At 42.7% G+C, this 11,165-nt stretch overlaps 2 protein-coding genes across 2 annotated transcripts in view; both read right to left on the minus strand.

Annotated features, from left to right (window-relative positions):
* The window catches only part of LOC141756521 (uncharacterized), a 116,786-nt gene that overhangs the window by 71,091 nt on the left and 34,530 nt on the right, over positions 1-11,165 (minus strand). The window lies entirely within an intron of this gene.
* On the minus strand, positions 1,291-8,800 carry myh6 (myosin, heavy chain 6, cardiac muscle, alpha). Its single transcript, XM_074616042.1, has 2 exons — positions 2,877-8,800; positions 1,291-1,963 (listed from the first exon to the last, which is right to left on the minus strand). Exon 1 carries the CDS (start codon positions 8,703-8,705, stop codon positions 2,904-2,906), a length of 5,802 nt encoding a protein of 1,933 aa, XP_074472143.1. The 5' UTR covers positions 8,706-8,800; the 3' UTR covers positions 1,291-1,963; positions 2,877-2,903.

An 11,165-nucleotide genomic window follows, 5' to 3' on the forward strand; every position in this document is an offset into this window, starting at 1 on the left:
TCTCGTCTGCTATTCTGCTATTTCACATATTTTACAGATCATTTTTGGACATTTTTCTGACATTTTTCATTATTTCTTCAACATATTGTACAAATAATTTGGGATATTTTTCAAATATTTTTCGCTATTTTTTTTCACATATTTTACAAATACTTTTTGGACATTTTTCTAATATTTTTCTGACATTTTTCACTAGTTTCTTCCAAATATTTTACAAATAATTTTGGAAATTTTTCTAATATTTTTCACATATTTTCACTATAATAATAATAATAAGTAATCATTTCCAGAATACCATTATTTTACATGCTGCTTCGTTTCCGACTGTCACTCATCTTGTCTGCTATTCGCGAACCGCAATCCTCTCTCTCTTTCTCTCCTCCTCTTCCTCCTGCTCTGTACCTGTAGACCGTCAGCGTGCTGCCCCTCACTGCTTGATAGTATGATCCTTGTCCGTCATCACCTGATTGGTTCGGCTCTTATTGTTCACTTAAAAGAGCCGGCTTTTTGAACCGGCTGGTTCGGGACCGACATATCACTAATCTGGACCCACAGCTGGAGTCCTCCAGCGGTTTATAGTCCGGACCAAACTGCATCAAGTTACCCTGAGTTAACCCGGACCGGAAGCTTCACAATAAAAACCTTTTGTTTAGAAATGTAAAATAAGATGATTTTATTGCTGCATTTTCAAACTTCCGTATAAAAACATGACTTTTGTCTGAAATGATTGTTCTTTGTGGATGATTGTTTGTTGCCAAACTTAATAATAATCATAAACATTGCTTTTATTTTGACATGCTCAGGAAGCTGGAAAACAGTTGTTTGTCAAATACATTTAATACACCGATGTTAAAACTGCTCCCTATAAATTAGATTTATACATTATATATATATATATATATATATATATATATTTATATACAATTAAATAATATAATTTAATAATAATAATTATAATATATATAATAATAATAATATATAATATAAATATAATATATATTTAATATATATATATATATTATTTAATTATATAATTTAATTAGAATATTAGATCTAATCATGTTTAATTATGTTTTATTTTACTGCAGTTATATTAGATGTAGGGTGAATTAGCTTAATGTGGGACATTTTTTTGTATATCAGACTTCTGGAATATATTGCGATATGAAGCCAATACAATAAATCCATACCCAGTAGCACTCTGAAATCCCCAGGATGTGTCCTAATCAAACCAAAAACAGAAAATGCAGATATCACACTAATAAAAGAAATGGTAGACATATTAGTGCGAAGTTGTCTCAGACAAATCTTTATTTCCTAACGTGAGACAGTCATGTTCTGTTAAAAGGCTTAAATCACCTAAATTAATGTAGGAAACACTCGAGGATAAATGTGAAATCCCATGTTCAGTAATTTTACCACTTAAAATGTTAATGCTATTACAAAATCTAGGTTTATAGGTGTGGATGTTACATGGACACTGCCAAATTACCCCAATATTTACCTTAAAATGTATCTAAAATTACTTTATTATAAATATTATTTAATAATAATATGCTAAAATAGCATATAATGGTTAAAATAGGGCCCTTTGTAGGCTTGAGGAGCGGCTGCTCTTCATCGGAAAACTAATAAAAGACGCTTCTGATCAGACACAAATCTCACCGTTGTGACTTATTGTCTACACAGATGCAACCTGGTAGCTGATGTCATGATTCAGGGAGTTTTTATAAGAAATTTCAATGGATTACATACGAATTTATTTCATGCTGACCATCATGACATTTTTTTTAATTTGTGTCTATGTGCACAAATCAATACATAAAATGTCGTGACTATTTCACTAACTGCTGTGCGACTGGGCTGTTCTACTATATATGCTGATAAAATAACCATTTCTTCTTCTTCTTCAGCTTTTTGTGGTTCCACTTCGATATCTCCAGTCGCCCAGGTACAGGAACACCTGTCAATCAAAACAAACAATTAACTCAATGAGGGCAGACATAACTCATAAAACATAAACACATAACTTAGAGCTGCATTAATAAAAGAAAACTCATAGTTAAGTAGACAAAATAACAATTTGGATTCAATATTCTCAACTCTATTTTTGCTGCTGGGTAATAACTCAGAGAAACATTTGAACTCAAGGTCTACTTACTACTTGAGCTTTCAACCTCTTCTCACATGGTTTGCTTACTTAATGGTTCAGTTGGGTGAGATTATAATGGACAACCAACTGAGCATCTGTTGAAGACCATGAGATGCGTTTGAGGGCTCCAATAAAAGCCAGTAAGTGGACTTTAAAGGTCCCATATTGTAAAAAGTGAGATTTTCATGTGTTTTATATTATAAAGCAGGTTTAAGTGCTGTATAAATACTGTTAAACTATCAAAACGCCCAATATATGGAGAAATACTCGCAACCCGTATTCAGAAATTGCGCGTTTGAAACAAGCCGTTAGGATTTCTGTCCATTTGTGATGTCACAAATATACAATATTTAGACCATTACATGGTTTTAAACGTAAACATTCTAAATGTGTCCCAGTTTATTTCCTGTTGCAGTGGATGTTAATAACATCAGTTGACAGGAAGTAAACATGGACCCAAGCTGTTGCCTAGCAACGTAATTCCGTTGAAATGCACTAAAATGGAGCGTTTCAGACAGAGGGGTAAATACAGGTATATTCAGGCAGACAGTATGAGGAAAATAAAGTTTTTTTTTAACATTACAGCATGTAAACATGTTCTAGTAGAAACACAAAATACAAGTATGAACCTGAAAATGAGCACGATATGGGACCTTTAAGCATGGTGTTTTTCATTAAGTAAGTACTAAGTTTCATGTCTGAGTGAATACTTGGTTCCACACACCTGTGCTGCTGACTCTCTGGGATCCCCTCACTCATCCAGGCCCTTCTTGGAGGATCCGTCTCTGGTCTTCGCCCTCAGCTTGTTCACCTGTGACTCGGCGATGTCGGCCCTCTCCTCGGCCTCCTCCAGCTCGTGCTGCAGCTTGCGGAGTTTGGCCATGTTGGTGTTCGCTCCCTCCTCTGCCTCCTCGGCTGCGTGTTTGTAGGACTTCACCTTCAGCTGCAGCTTGTCCACCAGGTCCTGGAGGCGGGCCATGTTCTTGCGGTCTTCCTCGGTCTGGTAGGTGAGCTCCTTGATGCGGCGTTCGTACTTGCGAACCCCCTTGATGGACTCCGTTCCCCTCCTCTGCTCCGCCTCCAGCTCGTTCTCCAGCTCTTTGATGTGAGCCTCCAGTTTCTGGAGCTGCTTCTTGCCGCCCTTCATGGCGATCTGCTCGGCTTCGTCCAGGCGGTGCTGCAGGTCTTTGATGGTCTGCTCCATGTTCTTCTTCATGCGCTCCAGATGGGCGCTGGTGTCCTGCTCCTTCTTCAGCTCCTCGGCCATCATGGCCGCATCTGTGATTGCCTTCTTTGCCTTCTCCTCAGCATTGCGGTTCTCCTGTACGGCTTCCTCCACCTCGTTCTGCAGGTGCATCAGGTCTGCTTCTTGCTTCTTCTTCTGGTTGATCAGGCAGGTGTTCTGGGAGTGCAGGAGTTGCATGCGCTCTGTAGCATCAGTCAGCTCCTGTTCGGCCAGTTTCCGACTTCTTTCCGTCTGCTCGAGGGCAGCCCTCAGTTCCTCCAGCTCGGCCTGGATCAGGTTGTTTCGGCGTTCCAGGAGAGCGATGTTCTCTTTTAGGTCATCGTTGCCATGCTGTGCATCATCCAGCTGCAGCTGAGAGTCCTTCAGGAACGCCTGGAGGCTCTTGAGCTGTTTCGTGGCGTCAGCTGCCTGCCTGTTGGCTTGGCTGAGTTGGATCTCCATCTCGTTGAGGTCACCTTCCATCTTCTTCTTGACTCTCAGGGCCTCATTGCGGCTCCTGGTTTCAGAATCCAGAGAGGACTGAAGCGACTCAAGCATCCGCTGGTAGTTCCTCTTTGCCTGCTCTGTTTCTTCGTCTTTCTCTGCCACTTTGCGCTCCATGTCGGCCTTCACTTGGTTGAACTCCAGCTGGGCTCGGAGGATCTTGCTCTCTTCGTGCTCCAGGGAACCTTCTGCCTCCTCAAGTGCCGACTGGAGCTCGGCCTTTTCTTGCTCAAGCTGCTTCCGGATCTTCTCCAGTTCATGAGCGCTCCTGCCGCCCTCCCCCAGCTGGTCAGTGAGGTCAGAGATCTCCTCTTGGAGGTTCTTGTTCTCTCTCTTCATCGTCTCAAGTTGATCCAGAGACTCCTCATAGGCGTTCCTCAGTTTGAAGAGTTCAGTGCTCAGAGACCGAGCTTCCTTCTGAGAGGCCTCCAGCTCACACTGCGACTCCTCAAACTTTTGCTTCCACTCTGCCATGATTTTGTCAAAGGCCCTCTGCTTTTTGTCCAGCACTGCAGATGCTGCATTGGATCTCTCAAGGTCCAGCATCAGGTCTTCGATTTCATTTTGGAGGCGGTGCTTGGTCTTCTCAAGGGATGAAGACTTTGCATTCACAGACTCGATGGCCTCCTCTGCCTCCTGCAGTCTCTGAACCAGCTTCTTCTTTGCTTCTTCCAGTTCCTCTGTTCTCTGGATCCCATCGGTTTCATATTTTGTCCTCCATGCTGAGACCTCGGTGTTGGATTTGGACAGAGCTCTCTGCAGCTCGGCCTTGGCCTCCTGCTCTTCTTCAAACTGCTCTCGGAGCAGATCACAGTCGTGACGAGCAGATTGTACAGCGTGGGCAAGGGCATTCTTTGCCTTGACTTCTTCCTCCAGCTGTCTGCGTAGATCTTCTACCTGCTGGTTGTACGAGTTCTTCCCTCTGGTCAGTTGTGATATTAGACACTCCTTCTCCTCCAGCTGACGTCCAAACTCACCATTCTCAGTGAGCAGCTTGGCCCTCTGGGTAGTCATGTCATTTATGGCGCGGTGAGATTCCTCATATTTACTCTTGTACTCGTTCATGTTGTCTTCCATTGTACGGCACATCTTCTCAATGTTTGACTTGGCCTTCACCACACTCTCCATGTTAGAACACAAGTCATCCACTTCTAGCTTCAGCTCACTCTTTTCCTTCTCCAGCTTCTGCTTCACACGCTGCAGGTTGTCGATCTGTTCACCCAGTTCGGCAACGCTGTCAGCATGTTTCTTCCTCAGGGAGGCAGCGGTGGACTCATGTTGGAGGGTAGATTCCTCCAGCTCCCTACGCAGCTTCTGAAATTCAGCATCCCTCTTTTTATTCATCTCCACCTGTGCTGATGTTGATCCACCTGCCTCCTCCAGACGCTCGCTTATGTCCTCCAGCTCGCGAGAAAGATCGGAGCGCTGCTTCTCAACTTTGGCTCTGGCTGCACGCTCAGCGTCCAGCTCCTCCTCCAGTTCCTCAATTCTTGCCTGGTTTTCTTTCAGCTTCTTCTGGAGCTGAACTGAAGTAACCTGCTCGTCTTCTAGTCTTGAATTTACGTGGACAATCTCAAAATCTTTTTTTTTGAGTTTTTCCTCCAGCTGCTGCTTGTCGTTTTCTAAGTCCATCAAACTCTCCTGAGTCAGTTTCAGGTCTCCTTCGAACTTCCTCTTTGAGCGCTCGAGGTCCATCCTGACTTTCTTCTCTTGCTCCAACGAGCCCTCCAGATCGTCCACCTGCTGCTCCAGCTTAACTTTGGCTTTGGCCAAGCTGTTGGCTTTGTCTTCTTCACTCTGGAGGTCATCCAGTGTCTGCTGGTGAGCCTCCTGTAGTGCCTTCTTCTCTTTGGTTAGCTTCATGATATTTTCGTCCTGGGAAGCCATCTCCTCCGTCAGGTTTTTTACCTTATTCTCTGTGGCATGTTTCTCTTTCTCGACCTTAGCCAAAGTCAGCTCCAGATCATCTATGTCTTTCTTCAACTCGGAGCATTCGTCTTCAAGCTTCCGTTTCTTAGCTGTGAGATCTGCGTTCAGCTCCTCTTCATCTTCCAGTCTTTCGGTCAGCTCTTTGAGCTTGGCCTCCAGTTGAATCTTGCTCTTTATAAGCTGTTCACAGCGTTCTTCGGCGTCTGTCAGTGTATCCTGTTCAGACTGAATATGCAGAGTCAGATCGTTCTTCTCTTGGAGAAGAGTCACTATTTTCTCCTCTAGTTCCTTCCGTCTTGTTTCTGATTTCTCCAGAGCTTCTTTAAGCTTGCCGAACTCATCCTTCATGTTGGCCATCTCCTTCTCAGACTCGGCACTCTTCAGCAGGGGCTTGATCTTGAAGAAGAGCTTCATCCAGGGCCAGTTCTTTACACCCAGAAAAGAGCGAAGGTTCCACTGGATGACCATCAGGGCATCTCTGCGTTCCACAAGCTTAGCAAACTGTTCCCTCATAAGGATTGCCCGGGCATTAGCCTGGATCCTGGTGATGATTCGAGAGAGTTGCTCATCACGCATCTCCTCCAGTGTCCCCAGCAGACCAGCTTTAAAGAAGACTTTGGTGTGGCCAAACTTGTACTGAGTGTGGTCGATGTCCAGTGATCCCAGCAACTTCTCTGCGCTCTTCTTGCAGTCAATGAACTGGCCTTCAGGAATAGCAGAGGCATTCAGAATCCTGTACCGTTGTTTGAAGTCGCCATAGAGCACCCTGTTTGGGAAACCCTTCCTGCAGATTCGGATGCCTTCCAGGACACCATTACAGCGGAGCTGGTGCATCACGAGGCAGTTGTCCATGACCCCTGGAGTTTTCTTCTCATTAGGAATCAGACAGCGGACAAAGTGGGGATGTGTGGTCTTCAGGTTGTTCATCAGCTTGTTCAGGTTTTCCCTGTGAAGTGCAGACACAGTCTGGAACGAGGAACCTTTCTTCTTGGCTCCTTTGCCGCCTGCTTTGTCACCGCCGTCAGTTCCTGAATAGCTTGAAAACAGCACACTGAGAAGCTTCAGAGATGATTTCTGGTAGAGACCGACCACAGTTTCATTCAGGGGGTCTTTATTTTTGACCAACCAGTTGCCGATGTTGTAGTCCACCATGCCAGCATAGTGAGCTAGGGCAAAATGAGCCTCTGCTTTCCCCTTTGCAGCCCTCGGCTTCTCAAACATCTTGTTCTTGCCCAGATGATTATCATAGAGCTTGGACTTGAAGGTCTGGTCACTGGCTTTGGGAAACATGCATTCCTCCTCCAGAATCGACAGGATTCCCAGCGGCTTCTCAATGAGGTCAATACAGGCTTGTAAGTCCATCCCAAAGTCAATGAACTCCCAATCAATACCTTCTTTCTTGTACTCTTCTTGCTCCAGAACGAACATGTGATGGTTGAAAAACTGTTGCAGCTTCTCGTTGGTGTAGTTGATGCAAAGCTGCTCAAAAGTGTTGAAATCAAAGATCTCAAATCCAGCGATGTCCAGCACTCCTATGAAGTACTGACGAGGCTGTTTTGTGGCCAGGGATTGGTTGATTCTCACCACCATCCAGTTGAACATCTTTTCATACACTGACTTAGCCAGAGCACCGAGGGAGTAGTAGACTTGGTCCACACTTTGGCCTTTGGTGACGTATTCATTTCCTACCTTGACTCTGGGATGGCACAGCCCTTTGATGACGTCAGCAGAGTTCAGCCCCATTAGGTAAGCCGTTTTATCAACAGCCTCCGTCCCGTCTGACTCAGCCTGCTCCTCACGCTGCTTCTGTTTGAACTTCATGTTGCCGTAGTGCATGATGGAACCGGTTAGTTTATAGACGCCCATCTTCTCCTCTGCAGTGAAGCCGAGCACATCGAAGGCGCTGTCGGTGGCCATCAGCTCCTCCGAGTCGTCGATGGAGGCGACTGTTACCTCTCCTTGGGAGATGTAGGAGTAGTCGTACGGGTTGTTGGTGATCAGCAGCATGTCCAGCAGCTCTGGCTTCTGATTGGACAGGATCTGGTAGAAGATGTGGTAGTTCCTCTCAGCCTTGAGCTGAAAGGTGCACCGTGACTTCTCCAGCAGGTACGTCTCGATGTCGGCAGACGACAGCTTGCCGCTCGTACCAAAGTGAATGCGGATGAATTTTCCAAAACGAGACGAGTTGTCGTTTCTCAACGTTTTGGCGTTGCCGAAAGCCTCCAGCGCAGGGTTCGCCTGGATGATTTGATCCTCCAGTGTCCCCTTGCTGGTGTCTCTTTTGCCTCCACCGACTGCAGCGATGCTGGCGAAGTACTGGATGACTCTCTTGGTGTTCACAGTCTTCCCGGCTCCGGATTCTCCGGTGATGAGGACAGACTGGTTCTCCCTGTCGGTCAGCATGTACTGGTAGGCGTTATCAGAGATGGAGAAAATATGCGGGGGAGCCTCGGTTCTCTTCTTCCCCCTGTAAGCTGCCACCACCTCAGAGTCGTAGACAGGAAGCATCTTGTAGGGGTTGACAGTGACGCAGAAGAGCCCGGAGTAGGTGTAGATCATCCAGGCAGCGTAACGCTCTTTGAGGTTAAACAGCACCGCGGGCTCGTGGAGGAAAGTGAACATCACCATGTCTTCGATTTTATCAAATTTTGGCGGATTCTGGGGGTGGACGTCCGTGTCTTTCACGGTTACCGTTGTTCCATCCTCCTTCTTGACCGTCACCATCCCTCCATCTTTGCTTTGGATTTGTCCCTTCATATATTCCACCTTATTGTCCACTACAAAGCATTCAGTCTTGATGTCAAAAGCTCTGGTCTGGGCTTCCAGGCGCTCCTTGTCCGACTTCCTCAGGTAAGGAGCAGCCTTCCCGAACTCGGCCATCAAGAGGTCGCCCATGGTGGAGGGTGGAGGTTCGCAGCAGTCGGAGGAGAGGTCAATCCAAGAAGAAACAGTCTGTTTTCTGGTGACTCTGATGCAGAACTGCAGACTCCTCACAGCAGCCGGACGTTTATAAAGACGCCCTGTGGACCAAATAAGGAGATAACTGCTGTAAAGAAAAAAAAAAAAAAGAAGATGACACTAAATTTGTCCCGGGATGTGAAGACCCCAGGAGGGCAGTTAGTTAGACCTTTGGCTGTTAAAGTCCATTTTAGGAAAAGGAGTGTTTCACTGCTTATCTGCCCGCTGATAGGGACACCTGACACCTCTCCATTTAGACTCTACTGGTGCTTCTGCTGCAGTTCATCCACCATTATCATGAGTCTACAGCAGTTAGTTTGAGGCTCATTTAAAAATCAAAACTAAATTTAAAAAGCAATTAACACCTATTTATTGGGTCACTTCTTATATTTAAACAGTTGTTCATTTCTAATTCGTTTTGGTTGATATTTATCAATCATTAAATGGTTCCTAATTTTAATGTATTGGTCTACAGTCTGCAATTTTAATAACTTGCACATTGGTTTTCTACCTCATTTAATTTAATTTTAAAACAAGAATTGTTCATATTTTATATTTTATATGTTAGTAGTCTGGTATATTTATAGTGTATTCTAATATATTCTTTATATTGTGTATACTATAGATATATATCTCTAGTGCTGATATGTATATTTACTGTGTATTTACTGTTCCTGTGCATTGCCTGTATAACCCGCTGCTCTAACACAAGAATTTCCCAATTTGGGATCAATAAAGTACATCTATCTATCTAACTTATTATGTAATATTTAAGTACACATGATTGGCAATAGTAGTATCATTACCCCAAGCGTCAGTATTTGACTTTGCATCCTAAAGTACACTGAACCCTTCTCTCTTTTTACCTGTTCTGCAAAAATCTTCCTTTAAACATGTTATTGAATCCAAAACATATTTTAAAAAAGAAAGAAAAATTTACAAATTAATATTTTTCTAAATTAAATACAAAGATTCCCTGATATACAATTGTTTTTTTCTTATCTTATTGTTCTGTTTTATTTATTCTTTCGAGGGTTTTCCACCTTAAACTATCTTATTTACATCTAAATTTAATTTCTAATGCCCTTTTTTGTCTTTACTTTACTTAGTATCAGCATGCTGTTTGGTGTTCATGCCGATGCCGACAACAAAATATGAAGCTAATGTCATTTATTTGATAATTTTGATCAAATGCATATTTAAATCTCTAAAACTAAAAGGTTTCCATGCAGCAGACGTAACATCTGTTGAGTCTGTGGTTAGAAGAGTGTGTTCTGACTGACTGAAGTGTTTTGTCTCTTTATCTGTGACAGTCTGAACTCATCAGCTCTCAGCCTCCAAATAGAAACCAGAGACACTTGAATCAGAGTTTTAATCTCAGTCACAGTCCGACATGTGGAAGATATTTCAGACTGCAGCAGCGTTAACCCTTCGAACCGCGGGCTACAGACTAAAACATGTCTGAGTATAAAAGATGAACGTTGACGTCAGATGTCAGATTTATAATGACTGTTTGATCAGATAGTTCCTGATTCAAATCATCTTCTTTGGCTGCTTCACAACATTTACAGTTCGATAACTTTGGCTTTGTTTTAGAGCTGTCAAAGTTAACACGATAGTAAGCTTTAGTAAACTTTAGTAAGCGATAGTTCTATTTAACGCTACTAATTTCTTTAAGGTATTAACAAGTCATAGTCAAGTCAGCACACTGACACACTGACAGCTGTTGTTGCCTGTTGGGCTGCAGTTTGCCATGTTATGATTTGAGTATATTGTTTTATGCTAAATGCAGTACCTGTGAGGGTTTCTGGACAATATCTGTCATTGTTTTGTGTTGTTAATTGATTTACAATAATAAATATACATACATTTGCATAAAGCAGCATATTTGCTCACTCCCATGTTGATATGAGTATTAAATACTTGACAAATCTCCTTTTAAGGTACATTTTGAACAGATAAAAAATGTGTGATTAATTTGCGATTAATCACAATGAACTAGGGACAATCATGCGATTATTCACAATTAATATTTTAATAGATTGACAGTCCTACAAATATATTTATATATATAAACTTTCCAGAAAGAGTTTGCATATCAGTTAATTTCATTATATGATATTTTTTATTTGCTGTTAATCTTTTTTTTACTTTTATCTATTTGTTTTTAAAAACGTCTTCATATTTGTGAACTATGTAAACTCCCTTTGAATAATGCGCTTTTTTTATTTATTTATTAAAGTAGAAAGCTGTTGAAAGTTGAAGTCTCTACCTTTGAAAAAGTTTTTGTTGTTGTTATTTCTGACCGTTTTTTTCTGTAGGTGGAAGCATTATGGAGATAGTGTGCTTTTATTTATATTGTTATTTAAGTGAACAGAAACTTTAAGAAAAGCTTTC

The sequence above is a fragment of the Sebastes fasciatus genome, chromosome 18 (genome assembly GCF_043250625.1).
Source record: "Sebastes fasciatus isolate fSebFas1 chromosome 18, fSebFas1.pri, whole genome shotgun sequence".
Taxonomy (NCBI): domain Eukaryota; kingdom Metazoa; phylum Chordata; class Actinopteri; order Perciformes; family Sebastidae; genus Sebastes; species Sebastes fasciatus.